Source organism: Ictalurus furcatus, chromosome 19 (genome assembly GCF_023375685.1).
Source record: "Ictalurus furcatus strain D&B chromosome 19, Billie_1.0, whole genome shotgun sequence".
Classification (NCBI taxonomy): Eukaryota; Metazoa; Chordata; class Actinopteri; order Siluriformes; family Ictaluridae; genus Ictalurus; species Ictalurus furcatus.
The window spans coordinates 14,241,066-14,266,032 of record NC_071273.1 but is presented as its reverse complement, the minus strand read 5'-3'; the positions used below and the strand labels follow the sequence as shown (position 1 = coordinate 14,266,032).

General features: G+C 37.7%; 2 protein-coding genes across 2 annotated transcripts in view; one reads left to right on the top strand and one right to left on the bottom strand.

The window, feature by feature from the left end:
- The window catches only part of ano2b (anoctamin 2b), a 35,670-nt gene extending 19,288 nt beyond the window's left edge, over positions 1–16,382 (top strand). The window contains exons 16-25 of the mRNA XM_053649791.1: positions 9–210; positions 604–715; positions 1,205–1,262; positions 1,417–1,517; positions 6,108–6,256; positions 10,099–10,251; positions 10,360–10,412; positions 11,375–11,541; positions 14,566–14,671; positions 15,942–16,382. Coding sequence (XP_053505766.1) covers positions 9–210; positions 604–715; positions 1,205–1,262; positions 1,417–1,517; positions 6,108–6,256; positions 10,099–10,251; positions 10,360–10,412; positions 11,375–11,541; positions 14,566–14,671; positions 15,942–16,310 — 1,470 coding nt within the window. The 3' untranslated portion in view covers positions 16,311–16,382. The remainder of the gene's footprint in view (positions 1–8; positions 211–603; positions 716–1,204; positions 1,263–1,416; positions 1,518–6,107; positions 6,257–10,098; positions 10,252–10,359; positions 10,413–11,374; positions 11,542–14,565; positions 14,672–15,941) is intronic.
- Positions 16,383–20,615: 4,233 nt separating this feature from the next.
- Positions 20,616–23,707, bottom strand: LOC128622990 (putative golgin subfamily A member 6-like protein 3). The gene is made up of 4 exons (XM_053649793.1): positions 23,470–23,707; positions 23,297–23,365; positions 21,817–21,909; positions 20,616–20,705 (listed from the first exon to the last, which is right to left on the bottom strand). The coding sequence occupies exons 1-4, from the start codon at positions 23,593–23,595 to the stop codon at positions 20,616–20,618; spliced, it is 378 nt and encodes a 125-aa protein (XP_053505768.1). The 5' UTR covers positions 23,596–23,707.
- Positions 23,708–24,967: the final 1,260 nt, after the last annotated feature.

Below are 24,967 nucleotides of genomic sequence, written 5' to 3'. Positions count from 1 at the left end.
CTCGCTAGTTTGGTGTAACTTTTGCTGCTGTGTTTGCGGTGATTATGTACCGCATCACCGTCTCTGCTACACTGGCCATGAATCCCGACCCCCAGATCAAAGCCAGTGTGCGAGTGACCGTCACAGCCACAGCGGTCATCATCAACCTAGTTGTCATCCTCATCCTGGACGAGATCTATGGCTCCGTTGCTGCCTGGCTTACAGAGCTGGGTGAGATTTATTGTACACATTTGGAATAAGTTGCATGGCCCTGTGGTAATAGTGCTTATTGCCAGTCCATATGACATAATACTCGAATGTTTTGTAGTAAGTTGAAGTAGCATTTACTAGGCCTTCTGATTTTGAGTGCTTCATTTAAAAAAAAAAAAAAAAAAGCCTTTTCGCTTAAGTATTGGTCTCTCCTCTTCTACTCTGTGCGTCTCACAAATGTTTTAATTACAGTCTAGTCTTCCATGTAAATTATGAGTTCATTCAGCATTTACTGCTAAACATCATTCTAGTCCAGACAGTGATATCCACTGTAGATGAAAATGTATCTGGGAGACTTAATACATGTAATCCCAAAATAACTTTTAAAAATAACAGTTTCTTATGTGTCTGCAGAGATTCCAAAGACAGAAACCGGCTTTGAGGAGCGTCTCATTTTGAAGGCCTTCCTCCTAAAGTTTATGAATGCTTATGCCCCCATTTTCTATGTTGCCTTCTTCAAAGGAAGGTAAGTAGAAATGTCCATCCTAAAGCACTAACGTTTGTTTGTGCTTTGTTACTGTTAAATATAATAATAAGTTAAAAGGTAATGCTGCAATGGGGTGACAACTCTAATGCAGAAGCTTGAAATGAAGACAAAGCAAGGTCTGATAAGTGGCAGAAACTTAAATACTCCATTCTTATATGCCCATACATAGACACATCCCTCTCATTTCTTCTAATGAAAGATTAGGTAGGTTTATTCAATAAATTAAGGAGGACAAACAAAAGACAAGAGAAAGCTACAAGAGAAGTAGACCCTTTTCTGGATGAGGCTTTGCTTGAAAAACTTCAATCTAAACCAGTATGGTCTGAGTTGTTCTCATTAGAGTATGAAGCCCAATGTTATAACAAACAAAAAAATGGCTTGTTTTATCAGGATGTTCGGAAACGGCATCCATGGTTATCTAAGCATCCGTGTTTATTTTTTGTTTTGTTTTTTAATCCCTACCAACAGATTTGCAGGCCGGCCTGGGGATTACGTTTATGTTTTCAACCAGTATCGCATGGAAGAGGTAAATTTAGATATGTGTGCATTATGTATTATTTATACCTGCCACTCTGCTGTCACTGTTATAACTGTCATTAATACTGCAGTTATCATAATTATTTTGTTAGAAGGACCTTGCTGCTCATTCTCTGTCTCGTTCTCTTTTTTCTCTCCCTCAGTGTGCCCCTGGTGGTTGTCTTATTGAGTTATGTATTCAGCTGAGCATCATCATGTTGGGAAAACAGCTCATTCAGAACAATATCTTTGAGATTGGCGTCCCGTAAGTGCTCAGACTGTTCCCAGCTACATCTGCCTCTGTGGAACATGCTCAGTCGTGCCTTTGCTCTCTATAATTTGAATGAGACTATATCTTCTGCTGAGATAAAAACTTTGCCAGATTACACAGTTTACATATTATTAAAGCTTCCTTGTGCTTTGTTCTTTTTTTTCCAACTCTCGATATTGCCGTCTCTAGGATCTAATTCCCCTTTCTGAATTTTGCGTCTTGAGCTTTATTCTCTGTCTCTCTTACACTTCCTTAGTCATACACATATATTCCAATGTCACTTTGCAGGCATACACAAGCATTTTGCATGCACATGTCAAACTAATCCACAAATTAGGTACAAGTGGGATGTCATCATTTCCTCTACAGGCATTCTATGTTTTGAGATATATATTATAATAATATTTTTTATATATATATAAAATATATATATAAATAATACATATGGTTATATTACTCATAGATTTACTTTAGATTACATAAATAAAAGTTTGTATTCTGCAAATATTTAGCTTTTTTTTATTTATAATTGTTTTATTTATTTATTTATTTATTTATTGCTTCATAAACATATAACAACACTCACCTCACCACATGCCTGAGAAGTTTTTCCTATAAAGGCTTCAGAATACTTGAACAGGAAGGATAATAAACTAGGACACAATTTCCCCAAAGCAACAAATGGACCTGTAGTCATGCATTCCCATTTACTGAAAATCCCTGTTTAGCCTATTTTTCACTCATCGTCCTTCAAAAGAGCACGTACACACATCTTTTCATCCTTGCCTCAGTTTTGCTCCCTGCATTTATTAGAACAGTGCTCACATCCCACTGGAAAGATATAGCTGTATGTCTGACTGTTTACTCTGTTGTTGTGGTGTCCTGTCTGTATTTGTTTTCTTGAACCAGTGTGTTTAACCTGACTCAAGGTGTTTGTATTGTCTCTGTCTCTACCATGTTTTCCACTTATTTTAATTAACTGACATGCTAGCTTTCAGGCCAGTCTTGTTCTTTGTTGGGTTTACGGTAAATGCTAGTGCCTCTTGGGTTTTGTTTTCCCGTGGCTCAGTTTACATCTGTCTTGGCGTGTGGCTACAAAACAGGCTCACTTCATGCACCTACAACAGAGGATACATCAATCATTCATTGGCACTGACACTGCTGCACGCCTTTTGTTTGTGTATTTATCTGTCCGTGTGTGAGGAGAGACCGTTACCACATTATGTATGAACATGTACAAACATAGCATAAACACAACTACAGTATAGGCTGTGAACTATACACATTACAGAGATGAAACTGCTGGTTTCTCTTAATGGATTTTTTTAAAGTCTCTATTAAACACTGGGAGCACATATGTGAAGCGGTCTGCAAAGAGCCACTGGAAGTCACTAGAGCTGAAGATGAAAAATTTTTGTTTTTAAGCAAATATACTTTGACATCTGTATTTTAAGAAAACATAAATATAAAGAAATTATTTAATTTAGCCGATTTTCTAAACTTGCCTTAGTGTCTGCCTGTAAAGATCACATCAAGTAAGGAGTCAGTTTAATAAACACAGTGGTTAACTAAGTGAGTCTGAACCTAAAACTTTGCTAACTAAGATTGCTTTTCTCATGAATTGATCACGTTTTTGGATAGATACATGCCATAGCAAAACTGAATTAATTTAGTTTGTCAAAATGTCCACAATGCTCCTGTGCCATCACATCATCATCAAAACAGAGAAGAGCACTTAAAATAACGTAGAAATTGTCAAACCTTGACCACGTGAAAGGTTTTGCAGGCCACCACACAAATACATCCAGGATTGTTCACTGAACTAGAAGCACTCGATCCCACGATATAAGTTATTTCATAATATAATGTGTCAGAGCCATCATACAACACTGTGCCACTGCTTCACTGTTTTCTAGTTTAGTTTCCACATTTCTGCACTTGTTGCTATGTAAACTGTTCCATCCTTCAATTAAAGTAGTTTGTTCAAGAATGAAATTAGAAGAGTTTAGTCCTTGGAAAGGCCTGGGAGAAGAAAATGAGGGTGACTTTAAACTGATTCTCCTGTTCTGCTCTATAAATACCCAACTTCGTTACTGGAGAAAGGACAGGGCTGAAGTGCCTGGTGCAAACGTTCTGTGATGGAGGCCAGAGGGGACAGGAGAACTCAATATCCCACAATTCCCTCTACACACAGACCTGACCTACATTGTAGTTTTGATCTCCCTACAGATTGCTCTACTCCTTGTCCTACCATATTATAATCATACAAATTGTATATGAGAATGTACTAATATTTAGAACCACTGTCGTTTACAGAGCATGTCGTTGCTTTCAAGGCTGCCTGCGTGCGTGCGTGTGCGCGCGTGTGTGTTTCTGTCCTAACTGCAGCTTGGCAGCTGGTAAATGGGAGCTTTAGCACGGCAGGAGGAAGGCACTTCTGATACAGAAGCATTAAAAAGTAATGTTCTGGAAAAGGGCTGTATTTTGGGGGTATAAATAATGCATCGGCTGCATTTAGTGGATTTTATTGGAGACATTAATAGGCAGCGATATGGACCACATGGCCCATTTCATCGTCTATATTTGGCTTTCAGAGGCAGCAAGAGACGCACAAACTCTCTCTCTCTCTTTTCTTTTTTACTGTACCCTCTCTCCATGACAACTTGCCAAATATTAGGGTTGGCTTTCTACACACAGACCAAGGTTAGTGCTGGTCTGAAAGAATTAAATGAATTTAATGAATGTTATCTGAATGCCAAAGTTAATGTAACTGTACATGGCACTTACCCCGTTTATTTAGAAAAAAGATATAAATAGCATAGTTCATTACGGAAATTAAATATAAGGTAAATTTATCCTACAGTATTAGGTAGTGCGGTGTAACATAAAGCTACTATCTGTATCTTTTATCTGCTTAATGTTCAAAATATTTGTATCCGTCTGTTTTCAGATTTAAACTGGAAGTGTGCACAATCTCTTTTTTTTTTTTTTTTTTTTACCCTACCACTATGCCCCAACAGACACTGGGAAACACTGGGGGGAACCAGGGCTTTTGGAATAATAAGTCATTTTCATTCAGTTTATAAAAACAAATGCCGATTTGCAGGACATAACTTTATCTAACTCTTGAACTTCTGTAGTTCCCCAACCTCAGCTATCTCACTTGAGTTTCTAATTATTTTCTGGCGAGTTTTCTATGTAATGTGACTGAGTAAGGTAGGAAACTCTCTTTTGAAACAAAAACAACATCTTCCCCAAATCAAGGAATAGTTGTTTAAGAACAACGAAAAAAACACTTGCAATGAACCTACAAGTTAATATTTTTTAAATGAATTCATATGCCGCCCTGTGCACAGTGTGTGGGCTATATGGAGTATAGCCTCTATAGGTAAATGCAATTCTATCGTGAATTTCAGGTCAGTTTGTTCAGTAATATGGTCAAAATAGGGTTTTATTTTGGAGCAAACCCCTGAAAAAAGCGATTCGTGTGACGTTTATTTCTATCATGTATTTCCTGTTTGTATCTCCTATCCTTAAACCGTCATTTAGTGTTAGGTAACATAACAGTCTTATTATTTATTTTTTTTTTGGTAATTTATATGAATGTAAATTTGCACATGTTAGCACCTTTTAGTAATTGTTTTCAAATTTACTGTACAAGTTGTCTGCGTGTGCTGACCATGAGCATCTGGAATTGTGAGACAGTAAAATAAGCGACAGTCGAAAGTCATGAGAAAGTTCTTGGTTTTAAGTCTGCAGGCCTTCCCCCCCCCCCCCCCCCCCTTTCTTTTATTTAAGCACCATCTGGAAAACTTCCCCCAGTAGTTCTTGGATTAAAAGTCAGATTTATTGGAGTCTTTCAAACTTCCATTTTTGACATTCTTAAATAAGTTAAAACATCATTCTGCATATGCATGGGAACATTTTCATGAGTAGAATGGCATGACATTGCATGCCGAGATTAAACGCATGCTTTCTGGAACATTATTGGGTTGAAATTGGTCCCATTTACTCATGTTGTTTAACTTTTACTACAGACTAAAGTTTATGAGTGAAAAGTGAGGAGCTCTGCAAACAACCAGAAAGCCACATGTCCATGTCATTCATAAGGAAGCACCAGTGGCAACACTTTATAGCCTAAACGTTGGTATATATCTTTCCTTATATTTAATGTTAGCTTGCTCTAAAATGCTACTACTGCATCAGACTCTTGAAAGTTTGGATGCCTGGCTGCAGCTGAGAAACAGACTGAAAACACAAAGCCTTCATTCATTCATTTTAGAAAGCTGAGGAAAAACTAACCCATGCTATTTATTTTATACACATTTCTGTAAAAATGAGTAGTCCTATGCATTTGTGCTTTCGGTGTTTTGGTGTCCAATTGATCAAGAATTTTTTGCACTCTTGTCATTGCATATTGCATTTCTGGTTAGTTTAAATAGACCCTAAAAGGCAAAGAGGTATAAAAAAAAAAATGTAACAGCATAAAATGCATGTTAACTCCAATAGAGTATATCCTTAAGATGCCACTTTCATACATTATTTATTAATATGTGGGCTTTTTGTTCATGTTCCTCTCTGCAGGAAGCTGAAGAAGCTGTTCCGTTCCCTGAAGGAAAAGAAGCGAGCTCCTGAAGTGCATGTGGAACAGACGGGCCGTACTCTGCGTCAGTGGCACCTGGACTACGACCTAGAGCCGTTTGAAGGCCTCACACCTGAATACATGGAGATGAGTGAGTGACTGTTTTAGGTCCTATAGGAATGCACATGTTTATCATGTTAAGCCTCTCTGTTGTCCTGGGTTTTCATTTAATGATGGTCCTCTCTGACTGTAGAATTTGAGTCACTGGGATTTGTTTGCATGCTAGGTTAGTGCATGCAGGTCTTGCATTTGTCTTTTGGTCATGTTAACAAACAGTATTTCCATTAGTGAGTCTGTTGTGTATAAATTCATGACTGAATCATTACTAATGTCATTGGTCACGAACATGTGTGTGTTGAGCAGTAGGCATGTTTTATACTATCATTATATGGCTAAAAAACTTATTAGTTGACTTGAAGTGGACATGTTTTTACACAACACTTGATTAAGCTGATGACGGAGGATTTTTAACACATTTTTAGGTGAAATAACGGTAAAGATTTATGCCAAATTAAAGCATGTCTTATAATTGGATACACTCTAGCTCAGCAGTTGATATAGGTATTGTACATAATGATATACTGCATTTTAAAAATTGATGTAGTTCATATTTTTACAAGAGACCGAAAAAAACAGAGACTTCCCCCTAAGTCTATTAAATAAGCTATTAGTCGTGAATTCTGTTTATCTTTTCTTTTTAGCTAGAATTTTGATTTCCAAAAGAAAGGACTTATCTGATACACTTGAATTCAGTACAAGTTTGCTTTTGTATGTTCACAGTAATGGATTTTTTTTTTAAGTTATTATTTTTAAAATTTTTAAACTCTGTTGTACTATAGATGTATAACATATCTGAGAGTGAGACATGCATGCAAGGCATGTTGATTGATAAAAATGCAGTTCAGATGACACTTTGGTGGACAGTTAATGCTCACAGGTCTAAAAGAGTATAGGATCTGTCTTTTTAAAGCAGTCTGTAAGCCACTGTTTTAATGTGTAGAAAAAATGTCAATCATGTTAAAGCTGGAAATGCAATTTCCCACAAAGCTTATGTTCCATGTTTGTGGGTGACAGAAAATCAGTTTTGTGTTGTGTCACAAGTTATAGGCTGTAATTTTTCCTCACTCTAGATTGTTAGTTATGTGGAATCACTAATCTGGAATCATCACCTAATCACCCTAGGCAGATTCTCACAATTTTGAGTTGCTTATATGTAAACAAATATTTAGATAGAGCGCTTTAGTCTAGATTCAGACTATAGAACATGACTAGCTTTAGGCAACCTAGACAAAGACTCTTTCAAAGAATTCAGGATCTTCTCAGCTCAAGTTTCGGTGGGAATGAATTACAGTTTGGATTTCTGGACTAATGGATCTCAGTAAAGAATAATTGATGACGGGCTGTTGGATTTGAAAAATAATGCACGCTTGAAGTGGTAATGCATGTTATATTATACCTCGGGTGTGCATTATTTTTCTAATAATTCAACAGACCAGGGTCACTTATTCCACTTATTCCACAGTTACCACAAGACATTGTTCACATGTTTTATTTCGGGACATCTTGAAGGTTTTTGTTCTTAAAGATCTCTTGTGTGTAGAACTAATTTCCTCCGCATCCCAGCTCAAGCCTCCACTGCTAATTCCAAAATGCCATTTTAGAACTAGTAAAGGAGGCTTGAGCCATTGATATGCAGTTATTAGAGACCGAGAGAGAGAGAGAGTGAAAGAGAGTGAGTGTACATAGTATGATATACTTTGATCACTTCCAAAGGTACCAAATATGTAAGCACTGCCAACCATGCTCCAGGACCTCTGTTCATGCAAACGTGTCAGAAAATGAGGGTGGGCTCATAAATAAAATACAGTGTACCTACTAGACAGCACCCCAACTACGGGAAGAATCCAGTACAACATGTAGGTGGAGGCTGGATGTGGAATATCTTATGGCTGATAACATCACTTAACTGGGCAGTGACTACATCAGATCAATGAGTCATGACTGCTGATAGAACTGGAGTTTGCTGTCATCATCAATGGACTTCTGATGTGCAGGACACTGCATGTGTTTGCATGTTCATTGCCCTGGCAATTAACTTGACTAGTAGGCAGATTACTATGGAATTTCCTTGTGGCTAAATCTAGATTTTTTTTACCCTGAATCATGTCACCTTTCAGCTTTTGAGTCTTGGATGGTCTTTGCTGTGCCAGTGCATGGCTTCTGGTGTTCGGTTGGGAACACAGGCATTCCATACTCGGATGAGTTGTTTATCTACTATGAAAGATAAACAACCACTGGAAAAAAAAAAACCCTGTCTACGTCCTGGACCATCTCAACATCATAGGCGTTATGTAAAACATGTTCCAACATCAGTACCATCTGTACAGATTTCACCATGCATCTCCTGATTTACGAGATTTTACAAGATTATTTTACAAGATTAACATCTTGTAAGGGGTGTGTCAGCTGTGGTCATCTGTAAAGCTCATTTGTGGCAGTCCTACAGTAAACAGAGTTCCTCATGACATTGTTTGCAGCTCTTTAACACGTGTTTTAAGTTTTTAAAAGGGCTGAAATAGACTGCTAGTTACATAAAGTATATGTAGTTACTGTAAAACTTTGGCTGTATGAACCCTGTATATCCTCCAGGTCATTTGAAACATGAGAGGTCACTAGTAAATGTTTTAGGTTTTTTTTTTATGATGGTAAAATTTGTTGCAAATACGGTGTTATAAATCATTGCTGGAATAGCTTAGCATGCATGCCTACTAGGGTTGTATTCATATCAGTATCTTTTATTTGGATTTAAAACTGAAGTGGGTGTGGCTTGATTTCATAATTAGTTTCAACTAGAGATGTGCATGTTACTGTTTTTCTCCCACTCGTGCAGTTGTTCTATTTGTTTGTACCTGCATGCAATATGTATGTATTTACTTGATTCTACTCCTTTAAATATTAGGAAATTTGGCAATGTTCTATTAAGAAATTAGCAAATTAGATTGCCAAGCAGTTGGCAAACTTCATAAGACTGAAAGCATTCGGGCCTCAGTACACAGTCTGTACTGAGACTGTACAAGAAATTGCTGCTCCATAAAAACGTGTGTCACGTTGAGATAATGGGCATGATATGGAATCACAGGCAAGTTATTGCCAAGAGGCAAGTTTCACTATTTACATAGTGAGTATAAGCTTGTAAGATTATGAGTGTCTCTCTTTTTACGCAGTTTAAGATCTATTTACATTCATGCAGAGATCCATATAAGGCTTTACAACCATTCTCACAAGAGCATATGTGATTTAGAGTAAGGCCAAAAATTCTTAAAGTAAGGTCAAATTCCTCAAATGTTTTTGAGCTTTTAAGCAAGGCAACCTACAGGCATTTCTGTTAATTTTGTCATTAGCATTGACCATTCTCGCTCGCTTTGACAGCAGACTGCTGACTGGCTCACCCCTGAGTGTCAGCATGTAGGTTCCCAGTTGTTTACTTGTTAACACACCCTGCCCTTTTTTTTTTTTTTTTTTTTTTAAACACTGCTTTTAAAACCACTACCCAATTTACAGTATATGCAGACATGTCTGATCCTGAAGTAGTGCAATTAGAACAAGAGAGAAATTTGTAAAGTTGTGTGTTTGTCAGAACCAATTTAGTAAAGCCACTGGAGCAAATTTAGTAATGTCCCTGAGGTTTCTTCCCAAAGAACTTGAAGATATTTAGGCCAGGGTAAAAATCTGTGCTTCAGTCATATACAACAGCGGTCATGAATTTTAATAATTCTGGCACCTTCAAACTTTTAATCTGTCCAGGTACCCAAAATCTAATATTGTGAACAATGAAAGGTTAGGTCATGTTTATAAGTGCACAACATTCGGGCATGACAATAATGAACTCAAGACAATCTATTTGTTTCTGTGTTTATTCTTTCCTGTCTGCAGTCATCCAGTTTGGTTTTGTCTCCCTCTTTGTGGCCTCTTTTCCTCTGGCTCCTCTTTTTGCTCTCTTGAACAACATTATTGAGATCCGACTGGATGCTAAGAAGTTTGTCACTGAGCTACGCAGACCAGATGCTGTGAGAGCACAAGATATCGGTACTAAACTACATCTATACATACTGTTTTAACATATCATAGGTATTGAGGTTTATGCACATTTATGACAGCTTCTTGTAATTTTACAGTGTTTATTTCTCGTTTTAGGAATCTGGTACAATATACTAAACGGCTTGGGCAAGTTTTCAGTTCTCATCAATGTAAGTTGGTCCATTTCTCAGCTGCAGTCTGTGTGTACAGGCTTCTTCAGACTTTTTTACACTAATCAATGTGGTTCTTTCCAAAAATGATCTATGATTGTCAAGGAGGCAACAAGATAAAAGACTCTGAAGTCATTGTAAAGAAAGACATTTATTTGTATATTTATACAGAAGGAGATTTTGCCCTTCTGTCATTACTTTCATGGTATCCCATGAATAAGCTACAGGTCTCTAGCACAGGATATACTAACTCCAGTGTCCGATAAGGCTTGGATTACAGCCACGCTAATGTGGACCAGAGGTCTCAAATGCAAACATGTAATGGAATGCTTTAATGTGTTCTGTATTACAGAAAATGTGTTTTCAAAGTGTTATGTCTTCTTGTTTTTCACAATGTTATACATTGGCTTTACACAAAATCTTACATTGATGTACATAATCTGTAATGTTCCTATGGTTAATGTATTGAATTAATGACTCCACTTATGTGATATCTAATTTATCCACCTAAAAAGCATTCACATATCCATGGATATATTATTACATTTTTGAATGAGAATAAGATTTAAAAAAACAACAACAACAACAAAAAAACAAACACAAGATGAACTTCAGCCTGGAGTAAGCAGTATAGATGACTTCCATGTCCTCCACAGTTTTGAGAGCCATTACTAGCTGACACAGCAGTCCATCTGTGTCCAGTTCTGTTTGATAGACTGCCAAATTCAAATCCTATTACCTGCCTCATTATGTATAAAGGTCCTGGCACTTCCAATTTTCACAGATACTGTAGAATCACAAATAAAAATGAAATGAAAGTTGGAAATTGGCTGGTTTGAGGACTTCTATGAGGACTTTTCAAGGCTTTTTTTGAGGACTTGACACAGTTTCAGCATTTTTTTCTTGTCTACTCACACACTAATGCCTTAAAATGCCTTGTACACATTCCCTTTATTTTTCAGGCTTTTGTCATCTCCTTTACATCAGACTTCATCCCACGACTGGTTTATCAGTACATGTACAGTAATACTGGCACCATGCATGGCTTCATCGACCACACACTGTCTTACTTCAATGTCAGTGATTTTCAACCAGGCACAGCACCTGTCTCCACTATCACAGTGTGCCGGTGAGCCCCCACCATTGTTGTTTACACATTATTTAAGTAAGGTTCAGTAATGTCACCTAGATGTACAGTGACTACTACTACTATTAGGTTTGCAGAAGGAAATGGTGGAGAAATTGTAAAGAGAACAGTACCCAAATAAGTATGTATGCAAGGTACATGAGGAACTAATGCTGGATCTATATTTGCAAGTGTGGTGAATTTAACTGAACAATCAGATCATTCATTTTACTAAGAGTTTGACTTAAAATTTGCAGTGTAAATGAGTAGTAAACATTTTATCTCTGAAACAAATACATGTGTAGTAGTAGCACGTCTAAGTTGAGTGGACTTGAGTGTTATAGTCTGGAATATGTTTTGCCACTCATCTGAGGGCCTTCATTAGTTCTTGAAAACAGTGAGCTGAGAAGTGAGAAATGATTAAGCCCCTCGGATGAGTAGTGACATGTGTCCTGAAACTGTACGCTATACAACATCATGTCTCATGTCCTGACACAGTGACCTTAGCACTATGCTATTAAGCACTTCAGTCAGCTCAGTGAACCAGCTTTATTCAGACATGGATTGGTATAATGTAGATGAAAGGGCAAAGACGACGTCACATTCTACTTTTAGCATGGGGCATCTTGTGTCTTAATGGGCTAGATGCCGTACAGGCATTTCTAGGGCTTTAAATCTTTAACTGCATATCTAAACATTATCAGCATGCATCTTCAGGCCAGCAGGGCCTTTTGCAGACGACCTCATACCACTAGAATAAACGGCAATACATTTCAGATCAGCTTCATTATTTGTGACTTACTCTTTTCTAAAACCAGAATGGTATTAAACTAATATAAATGGGCGACCCAGATCGTGTTTCACTGAATACTTTGAGTGACATTACGATGGTACATTTGGTGACATCATCACACTCTCTGTCTCTGTAACTGGTCTAGCAAGAAAGGATTACCTTAAGCACTGTTCACACGGTACTAAAATTACAAAGTGATAATATAGACTTTTAAATTTCCAGATAAGGTGTCTTATATCTCACATTTGGTTCCCACACTGTCTGCATGCACTGTTTAAAATCCTAATACCCATGCCAGAACAACACACAGTATTATGTCAGTGAAATGGCTACACTGATAAAAGTGGTCCTACTGGGGACTCATATAATTGCTACTGAAATAGGTTTTAATATCAATAAGTTATTTATTGCAGTATTTATAAAAGAATCGCCGCCTGACGATACCCACTATATCATACTGTTAGTATACTGCTATATAAATGTTCTATATCATCCTTGGTTCATATGTGTTTGAAGGACTGAATAAATAAATGTATGGATAATGGAGTGAGGAAAGTAGCAAAAGATAGTAAGAAGGGGGGAGTAGTGGCTAAATACTATAGAGACACTGCTCAGAAAAATGTGCAGTGGATAAAGATGCTTTAATCTAAACGGCTGTGATCTGAGCCATACAGTGGATATTAAAAATCTACACACCCCTATTAATGTTAATGCAGGGTTTTGGGATTTAAAAAAAAAAAAAGAACTAAGATAAATCATGTCGGATCACTTTCCCACCTTAAATGTGATCTAGAAATTAATAAAATTCAAGTGAAAAACAGATAGAAACATTTTAAGGGGAAAACTTGAAAGTTTTTTTGTTTTTAATAAGTGGGTTGCATAAGTGTGCACACACCCTAACTAATACTTTGCCCAGACAAGTGAAGAATACAAGAGATTGTTGTCACGTATACCTGCAGTGCCTTTAATGTTGCCGTTGGTCTCTTGGCAGCCTCCCTAAACATTTATGTCTTGTCCTTTCGCCGATTTTAAATGGACGTCCTGTTCTTGGTAATGTCACTGTGGTGCCCCGTTTTCTCCACTTGTCCATGATGACCTTCATGATGTTCCATGGTACATCTAATGTTTTGTAAAAAAGTTTGTACCCCTCTCCTGCTTGAAACCTTTCAACAATGAGATCCCACATATGATTTGTAAGCTGTTTGTGGACCATGACTTCAGCAGCCAGATGAAACCAAGATTTCAAGAAAACCAACGGGAACTGCTGATCTTTATTTGGGGTTAATTAGCATCACTTCATTGACAGGAGGTGTTACTTTTAAACATGAGTTTGAATGTGATTTGTTAATTCTGAGCAGTCACATGACCCATTATAAAAGGGTGTGCACACTTGTGCAACCGGGTTATTGTATAAGATTTTTTTTTTTTTTTCCTAAACATTTTTATTTGTTTTTCTCTCAATTGTTGGTTGCTGTCATATTAAATGTAGAACAATACATTTATTTTTTTATATCACAAAAACTTGTCATTTTAACAGGTGTGTGTAGACTTTGTACTGTATATGCACTGTAAATATTGTATTTCTTGAAACAGCTACTTTGGTGATTGTACTTTTACATTTTTAAAGTACATATATGGTCATTAAATCAAAGTAGGAACTTCACTGAAGTGTCACAACGCTCATAACTCAGTAAGCAAAAAAAACAACTTTATGGAACTTTCCCAATAGGATATAGCCAGTTAAACATAATACTATGCAAACTGAAAACCTAATAATACTTTATGAGGAATTCCTGAACTTTGCAAGAATATCTATACACTAGGATCTTATAATAACATTCAGACTAGAGTGGATTTTGATGACTTTAGCTGATAAAACATAAACACTTTGTTCCATATCTATTTCATTATGGGTAGTGAAAACCTGAAAGCTCTTGAAATGTTTTTCTTCCCTCTTCACTTGGCATGATCAACCCATGGAAACCCATGGAGAGAAACAAACTGTACAGCAACTCTAGAGACAGAAATGGTGTTCGGAGAAAAGACACTGTTTTCTGGCCTCCTTGGTTGTTTGAAGTCTATTACAAATCCTATACTGATTCATGAAATGTTATTGTCTTAAACCATTTAGCATGCTAAAAAGATATGTGCACACATCCTCTTGTTTTATGGCCATACAGCAAAACATCTCTGCCTGTATAAGCAAACATGTTTAACTGTGATTTTGTCTGCAGGTATAAGGATTACAGGGAACCACCCTGGTCTTCACAGCCCTACCAGTTCTCCAAACAGTACTGGTCAATCCTAGCAGCACGACTGGGATTCGTAATACTATTCCAGGTATGTTTTTTTCTTTTTTCTTTTTTTTTCTTTTTTTTTTTTTTTTTACAATGCTGGTAACTTTCCACCCCAACCCTTCTCTCAGCCAGGAGCTGAATTTTTTTCACACTCCATAAAATAATGCACAGGCATCACGTTTGTTGACGTGTATTGTTTTAAGCTGCTGTGATTTACATTACCACATCTCAGAGAGCTGTGAATGAGCTATTAACTATTATGCAGTCAGGTTTCCCTACATATAAAATATTAGGGATGCTCCAATCGATCGGCCGCCAATCACATTCTACGACTCGATCGGTGGTATTACTTTATCTTAAAAAGAAAAAAGGTTAACCGTGATCGGGATCGGCCGATCATGATGACAAGAACTCGATAATCGGTATCGGCTGCAAAAATCCTGATTGGAGCATCCCTATAAAATATAGCATGTTTTACTACCAAGTTTCACTGCATGCAAATGCTTCAACATAACTCTCTAATTCAGCTGCAGTTGAGAACATGCCACCTATGCTTTAGTTCTCCAAATGAGGAAATAAATTAAATTAACCAGGTGTTGTGCTGGACCCTTCACTTTAATCATGTGCCATATGTGAGAAAGTCAGGGGAAAAAACATTCTCTTTTTTATGCATCAGTCTAAAAAAAAAAAAAGAAAACTAAAATTAACTCCATTTTTAGGCCCCTAACATAATATGGTGGTTTGATTGTTAAATGACTACAATTACCACAGTACATCCTTCACAGATCTTAACTGTAACAAAATACAACAGAATTTGGTAAGATCATTTCATTATAGTGGCAACATTGGCATAGTATTGAAAATTTATCAATAACATAACGTAAAATAACATTGTTTCAATAACATAAAATGCCATTTATCAATAACATCATTATCTTCCATGTAAAAGCTACATTCAGAAATGAATGATATTGGAAAAGGCAGCTGATTTGAGGTTAGATTATGTTACTTAATACAACTGTAATTAGGTCATCAGGAAGCAGTAACAGAATACATTTTCAAACCTTTCAACCATGTATGTTAGTAATCACTGAATGTAATGGATAACATTGGCAAAGGGACACAATTGTAATGTAATGCCATGATGTCTTGTCGGGGTAAAGAAACACATATAGTGATACTCTTAAGAGATACTTTGTCTGCATTCTTAAGCAACCTACCTATTGTTTCCTGTCCCACTTTATGACCACCTTCACCCTTCTTTCTCATTACTCATTACCCTGTGTCTTGATATGTACACGTGTGTGTTCCAGAACCTGGTAATTTTCTTAGGCCTCCTGGTGGCCTGGGTGATCCCAGATGTGCCCAAGAACATCAGTGAACAGATTAAGAGGGAGAAGACCCTGCTGGTAGATGTCTTCATGAAGGAGGAGAAGGAGAAGCTTCAGCTCATCCATAGTCTTTTCTCAAAAGAATCAGGCCAGTTGCTGCTGCAGGAGCCCAGGAAGCAGATGCAGCCAGTCTCTGAGCCCCAGGCTCCCTTGCCCAACCTCACCCAGGCTGACGATACTATTGCAGCTTCTCGTCCCCGAACCCGTGCACGTGCTGCCAGCTTTAGCCAATTTACCCGCCAGGCCTCCATGTCTCCCCATCATGATGAGGGCACACAGACAGCAGTGTGAACAGGGCAAGGAGGGGTCGGCATGAGGGTTTAGCCGGCCATGAGATCTTCAGAGTGTCCATACTCAGAACGGCGAACTAGCAGAGAATGGAGGGTAGGGCTAAGCTTTCCACTCAGTTCTTGAGGTGAATTAGAACCCTCCATACAGTGGTTCTCACTGGAGCTAATGCAAGAGAGGTCATTATATATCTATCTCTGTACTGTATGTCTGAGCATATGTCCACAGGCGGCGTGTTTTGATTGCTTTTAAAGCTGTGATGTATCCACACAGTCCGCAGAGGCGATCTCATCCTGGTCTCTAAGACAAGGCTTCATAGGACTGCTTGCCATAGGACCTCATCCCATGCACAGCGCAACTGGTTGAGAGCACAGACACTGGAATGAAAGACCATGAATTTCATCCATGGGGCCTCTCGCCCATTCCAACCCCCCCTCCCCCATCTGTTATTAAACTAAGAGGAAGATATTTTTTGACAGGACTCAAAAACTAATGTTCACATCTGGCCCATGCTTACTGAACAATTTGTGAAACTGCACAAACCTAAGCTGCTTTGCGAATTTTATGAAATGTAGCGTATCACAGCAAATAATTATTCCCTTTCGTTTTCTCAGGTAACACCATCACTGTAGGCTTTATTTGTTTATCAGAATAATGTTACATCTATTTGTTTATTAGGGATAAGGAACATGAACTACATTATTGTACAAATTGTATTGTACAAAAAAAAAACAATACATAAAACTTGATGGGTGTCAAACTTGTTACAGATCTCTTTCTTTAAAGATGGAACTCTTCACAAAGTGAATTGTTTAGTTTTCTCATAAGTAAACTAGATGTTAAGGCTGATATGTGTTACCAGGTAAGGTTTTGTTTGTGTCTAGGGTCAACTACTAAGCTGTTTCACTTTTATAACTCCTTATCTCTGAATATTGTTTTTTTTTTTGTTGTTGTTTTTTATTCTGTTGTATGTATTAGTTACAATTTCTCACATGGAAAAGGCCAGTCAATAGTGATTATGCACAGAGACGTCAGATACACATAAATGTGGAATTAAAATCCCATTCTATATTAAAGTTTAGACATTTATCTAATCTCTTCTAAGTTCTTACACAGCATGTGCAGTGTCCTTTTGATCTATTATTCAAAGTCTGTAGCTTAGCACTTCTTCAATGTTTATGACTATCGTATAGCTTTCTGCTTTTTGGTGAAACACATTATTCTCCCCCAAGATTGGCCATCATCAGCCAGGGACTGATAAACACATAGTAGGAAGTTGGGAAAGGAAGACCAACATCTGGCTGTCACACTCTGTTTTCCTCAAATGACTCATTGGGCTTCTATGTTGGCAGTGCACTATGTTCTGTTGCTTTATGGGCATGGACAGTGCCTGCCTGACTGTGTTCTTGAGTGCAGAATTGTAGCTGCTGGTCCCCATAGTAGGGCAAGAGATCATTTGCCCCTTTTATAAATTATTTGTAAATTTAAGCAAACTTCCATTTCATATCACCTCATGCAGCAATGTGATATTTTTTTAAATTCATTAATCAGTTTCCATAGCTTAGAGAAAGAGCTATGTACATATGTGCCATTCTATGACTGTTATACAGTAGTTTCAAATGTCAACAAACCAGGCTGGTGTGAAGAAATGATCCCATACATAAGAGAATGTTTTGTGTATGATTTGCTAGTTATGAAGGCATTAAATTCAACAAATTTATTCAATTTGTACACTTTTATACTAGCTAGCTGTGCCATCTAACCTTATTGTAACAGTATGCTTGCTCGGAAGTAATTATTGCATGGAACTCGTTTATGGAAGGTATATTTAATCAAATGGAAGAGGACATTGTGGGTAGCCAGAGACATTAAATAGGTTTGTATCATACCTGTGGCATTAATCATATCTACCTGCTACAAGCCCTGGGCTTTGCTCAAGTATAATTTGTTGATGATATAATCTTTGTGCAAACTCATGTCATTATATGAGAATGTGATACGGTGAAAGGACCAGTTTCACCCTGTAATTATAAACTTTTCTCTCTACTAACGGCAGTCTGATGGCTGAATAATTTAATAAAGCTCCAGTCAGTGTGTCATTTGGCTGGCTAATGACTTAGACGTCATTACAGGTGTCGTCTGGGTGTAGGTGTGCTGCGCAGCTATGCAGAAACGTGATCGATTCATTTATGTTTTATTGAATGAATAAATGAACCTTTTAGATGACCTTGCCCAGTCTAGTGTTTTGTATGACACCATAATAATAAATCGTTACAAATACATGATGTCAGTTGTTTTTCTAAAGAGTTTTTCTTTGGAAAGTAGTTAAAGTGCTAGCGGTTGGGAGGAGATCAGTGACACTAATCTGCCGCTAGCATTTCTTAAACATGGATTGACAGAGTGAAGTGAATGACATGAAAATCAAGCCAAGAGACTTTAAAAACTCTATGAAAGCACTCCGTATACAATTGTATGTATGTGTATTAGTTATTTATGATACTCTTTTTATTGTATCCCGCTTTCCTACTGAATGTGCATGCATATGGATGTGTGTACCTCAGCGCTCTAGGCATTTTACAAGCCTAGAGTGTAAAGTATACATGGGGAGTTTCACAGCCCTGGCACAGAGGGGCAACAATCAGATCCTTTTCCCAGAAGTTCCTCTAGGGCAACTCCTCTTTAACTGAAGATGGTACATACTTAAGTTTCACATGGTTTCAAGTGTTGGTTACACCTTAGAATTCTTCCATTTTGTGTGTGTACATTTCCAAACTCCTCCATTTTGTATGTGTGGGCACATATGCACAGGTAAGCCCTGCCCATAGCACATTCCTTAGTTAAGTCCACAAGCCTGATTTGTACAGTACTTTCATCCTTTATTTCTCTTTGCTAGATCTCCATCTATTCGTGCAGTTGTGAAGGAAGCGTTGTTCATACACCGGGTGGACAATTAGGAGAATGTGCCTGGAAAAGCTTGTGTAATATATAAAAAATAAATAAATACATAAAAAGAACAGCGGATGGGTGGATCTTGCAAGGTGGTTGCGTGATAATGTAGCCTAAACAGGCAGACCAGAACAACTTGCCAATTATTTCTTAATCCTTTTCAGCGACACAACAACACTAGGCTGTTAGCAACACATATTCCACGCAATTGTATAGATGATTGTATAGTATTCTAGTATTTCACAACACACATTTAGACTATTTTTATTTACCTGATTATATAAATTGTCATTAAGACTGAATAGAATAGAATAGATGCAATAGTGTTTAATTTGAATTTAGGTGCTTTCGCATGTATCACAGTAAACGAAAGAAAGAGTGAGACACTTGAGTCTGGCATTTTCCTGCCCTCAGGGGCCAGACACGCTGCAACATGACTCCCGAGAATCTCCTTTATTTAATGGTAGACCTGCACTGTTGGGGACCTCTTTCTGTCTTTCTCTTTCTTTCTCTCTTTCACACTAGTCATGCATATCAGTCTAAGGTTCCTAAAGAAGACACAAATCTAAATAAAGATTTTCGTGTAAGATCAACATAACCACACTTAAGCCCATAGCATCATGGGAAATACGGTCAGCTGATACCCTCATAGATGTGATGTGAAAATTTGGTTCCCGCTTATATTGAACAATTTATTGTCACTCTACAATACTCATAATGTAGACAGGCATGGTCTATACTAGTATTAGTTTTACACATTTACAAATTTCTTTTTAGCTACAATACAGAAATATCTTGGCTTGCACCATAGGCCGACTCTAACGTTAGTGTAGCGCAATATAGTAAAACCCCATAGCCACTGTTTCAGTTACCATACTTTCACTTAACTGTGGTCCAGAAAAATGAAACAGATAATTTCAGACATACAGTAAACATTCATAATTTAAATTATACACCCTTCTGAGAAATGTGATGATATGTCATGCGGTCCTGCCCTAGACATCCCTCTGTCTAGTGTAGAAGAAGAGCGAAGAAGAAGGGTGAGTACAGTATAATAAATATTTTAGAGAAAGAAACATCACATTCACATAAATTGTATTATTAATAATTGTTCTATTATTAGTTTATTGTGCCTATTTTATCAATTAAACTTTATTTCATAGGTATGCACGGTATACAGTGTTTGCTACTATCTGCAGTTTCAGGCATTCACTGGGAGGTTTGGAATCTATGCCCCACAGATACGGGGGCCCTACTGTATATAACTTCAGTACTTAATATGCCACTCAACACTATTCTTCCAGTATTCTTTACATTCACATAATATCAGTTATCTATTTCTTTACCATGCAGTAACCTTTGTTACAGTCTCGTAAGAAGTTGGGTGAGATTTTCACTGGCTGTACCAGGCTCCAGACCCAGATCCTGCATCAACACTCTCTTCTGAAAGTCCTGTAAAGGGAAAGTTACATGTTCACAGGTGAATAAAGTGAACAGTGCTATAGAAAGCATCCAGCAACAAACCGTACTGATTGCAAGTTTGTTCAAAAGTTGTTTTTATATCCTAGGCCTACGTTCTGATTAAATGTAGTTAAATTTGTGGTTTAGGATGCTGCTGTTATCAATCAAATCAAATATACTGTATGTATGTGCTAAGCCTTATTATGGAACTGGAACTGGATAGTAAGGTCTGCACACTGGCTAACTCCACTTACTCCCATAAAAATCATGTGTTTCCATCTTTAATGGACACATACCAAACATGCATTAGATATCTGTACATACACATAAACTTCCACATATCACCCATCACTTAAGAAAAGATTCATTGCATTAACACACACATGCATTACAGGCCTTATGACCAAAGCTCTTATATTATGACACAAACACCAAGCAAATACACAAGTCCTATTACAACATAAGCACTGCAAAGAGGTACTAAACCATTTGAAATGGTTTAAAAAATTACAAAAGGTAATTGTGATTAGTAATATACAACAGATCCTTAGTAGCCATTATATCAAAGGCGTGTGGTCAAATTTCTTCATTAAGACCCCTAAGTGCTGGTATTCAGGATGAAAATCCTAAAAGCTGCTCTCTTGAGAAGCTGAGAATTTATTCCCACATCTGTACTAAAGTCAGTGGCAGCATATCTCAGGGAGGTCTGAAAATTTGAAAAGTGCACAGATACTTTTAACCTCAAATATCTTTGTGGAATTAATTTTTTTTTTTTTTACCTATTACTTGTAATATAAATGGTATTTTGGATGATAAAGCTTTAGTTGTTTTCTGATAAGCCATACAACTGTCGTGTGTCACAATTTCTGTTTTGATTCAGAGCAATGTTTACTTTTAGGAGTTGTTTAATTCAGCATAGGAATTGTATTTGTGACCACTTGTGTATTGCTATTTTTTGTGGTTAGCGCTTGGCACTGCTCAGCATGTTGTATGTAACATCTGGTGTAGTCGGGTCAGCCTTTCCCTGACTCCCACATCTGTGTGGTTAATCAGTTTAGTGTGTGTGTGTGTGAGAGAGAGAGAGATAAAGGGGCTACCTCACCCTGAATTCACGTAGCCTGTGTAATCTGCCACGGAGAGACTCACGCTCAGATGCCAGGCCTGCCACATGGCTTTTCCATTGCTCCTCCTTCTCCTTCAGAAAACATACACAACCCCATTACACACTACAGTCCAAAACTCCAGGATAATATAGCAAGTACATGAGAAATACCCAGTTGTTAAAATGATCTCACCAAGCTTTGCAGAAGCAGTTTGCAGATATGAGACTTACATCATTTTCAGTTGTTACCTTGAAAAACGAGATGCTTTATGCATTCATCGACTTTGGAATCTTCTGATAAGTGATGGCTCCTCCTAGACCTTTGGGCTAACCCTGAATACTGAAGAATACCTAATTCTGAAAAATTGCTTCCTGTGTGGCTCAGAGACAGGCCTTACTGTTCATGTTAGCGTGATCCAGTAGATAGGGAGTGATAGGGCTGGGTGTGTAACCTCTATTGTTTCACGCTTCAAATATCGCTTATGCGGACTCTCCTGTTTCCGCTATGGTAATAGTATAGCTCCTTGAGGAACAGCACTATGCCTACAGAACCTGTACACTTTTCAGCATATGGAATACATCAGAACATGGAGCCTTTTAACAACATGTTCCAGCACCTCATTCCTCAGACACTCAACACATTCACACCCAGTTCCCCAGGGGGAGGGGGGAGATGTGTGGGTGGGTGGGGAGATGTTGTCTTTAGGGGGATGGATGGGAGTCTGTACAGTTTATTTATTTGGATCAGACAATGGCAGTGATGGATTATAACAGGATGGAGTGGAGTTCTAGTACTTTAGAAAGTGTAACCAGTTTCCGCCATTCATTTATAATTTTAGGGGCAAATAAAACCCAGTTAACTTTGTCTATGAATAATACAAGAAGTGCTAATTAATTTCATGCGACTGTAAATAGTGTCTCACACCTATCAAATGAAACCAGACAAGAATAGTATAGCAAGAGTTTCCCATAATTGCTGACCAAATGGAAACAACAACAACAATCTGTCTTTTAGTGACCTCATACAATCCTGTTAGACGATCACTGTGCTGGCAGTCAACAGCACGCAGCTGGAAAGCTTCTTTCCTTATACACAGACACACATACCATCTCTGAGCCTATTCTCAAGCTTCTTGCTTATTATACAACTCAGCCTTAAGTCTCTGACAACTCAACTAACTCACTCATACACTCACACACCGTCTGCTGTTTATGGGACGGGATGTGCGGTTATATTGTAGCACTTTTCTCTAACTCTACACAGCAGGATTTGTTTTGCTAAGCTGAGGTCATTGCATATGCAACTGCATTGCACCAATAAAGCAATCAAGCACAATTAGGTTTGCAAGTTAGTCTGCTGAGGAAGGCTTGTTTTGCTTGGCAAGACAACAGAGTGGGTTATCGGACATGGATATAAATAGCATTATCTCAGCAGGTTAATATAGCTTTGATGATCAAGCTGGCCCCCAGAGCATCATACCCTCCTCTGTTTCTCCAGCTCGCACTGCTTCTCCTGCTCCTGCTGCTCTCGGTCTAACCTCCGGCGGAGCTTCAGGACCCACCAGACACATTTAGCAAATCATATTATTAAGCATGGGCAAAAAAAAAACTAATTGAAAATGTTTTTGAGACAGATTATAGAGGGGTATTTACCCTTTCTTCTTGTTTCTGCTGCCACTCCCTCTCACGAAATGTGCTCTCCTTTGGAGTCTTGTCTATTTCCCTACTTTTCTGGTTGTTTAGGAAAGCATAGTCCTCTTCTTTGCACATGTCTCTCATACACTGTGAAGGGAACAGCCTGTCACAGCTTCATATCATCAGCTCATAACAATCAGCAAGTGTGAAAAGACAATAAGCAGATTCAATTACTCCAGAGCTCTATATTCAAAGGTTGAACAATCAGGATTGTTATAAAGCATATGCGTGGTGGCCTGTGATAACCCTTCACAAGGTCATATTTTGACATTAATCTATCTACCGTATATAGTTCTGAAAACGATATAAAACAGGCTTTCCTGAACTGAAATATTCTCTTTCATGTATCTCAGTCAAAAGTAGTTTTAGCATTTTAAATTCTGTTTACACCCAAGAGTAGAAAGAGAGAAAACTGCATTTAAAGAACCCACCTTCCCACCTACCTCTACATTTTGTGGAAAAACAGCATTACTACAGCGTTTAAAAAAATTATAAGTTTATAATGGGAAATTCCTATGACTATATGATGATGTATAATCACTTTGATTGTAAGCATCATCCACATTGGTCTCGTTCTCATCACCTGAGGTAAAAGTCACTCATGGAATTTAAACACAAGCCTCAGCCTCATCTCTTCACTCGTTTGATCTCTGTTCATACGAACAGTACTGAAATAATCACAGATTAATTCAGTCAGTTCTGTTCTATTGACTCAATTTACAGTTATTAATGTCTGTTTTGGAATTGCGTTTGTTTGTTTGCCAAGACAAGTTTAGAAAGTCAATAAAATGAAATATTATTTGCGTAAAATATATTGATGTTTTCTTAAAGAAGAGATCCAAAAATCCCAAAATTAAAAAAAAAATTTTTTTTTCCAGAATTCAGCCACAGCAACTGCAATTTGACAGTATTGCCTCACATGTAAATCAGAGTATGACAATTACGCCACTTACCTTAGACATTGGAATTGCTGCAAAGCTCTTCATGTGAGCCATCCCTCAAAGAAAGTAGAGTACATGTAAGCAAACTTGTATTGCCTATAAAATTCCCTTGCTTTTTAAATTATTCTGTTTCAGTTTAAAATACTTAAATATGTATTCTGGTCACAAGTATGTAGAACACGCAGCAACCATGCTTTAGAAATGAATGTACTAGTAACCCATTCCACTGTAAATCGAATGGTTCAACTCCTCTCTTGTATACATAATGAAAAGCTAATGAAATTTCATTCATATTTTGTTGTTTCGTACCGATCCCACTGTTCCATCTCCAGCGTGTTACGGTGTTAACAGCATTACATACCAGTCTATCAGCCATGTACCAGCTAACTTACCCAGGAAAGAGGTATCCAGCTTGTGGGTGCTTGTGAGTTCTCCTTTAGGTATTCTGATGATCTTATGTGCAGGTCAGCCTATTTCAGTGAGTGATATACCCTGACGAAACTGAGCAGACATTA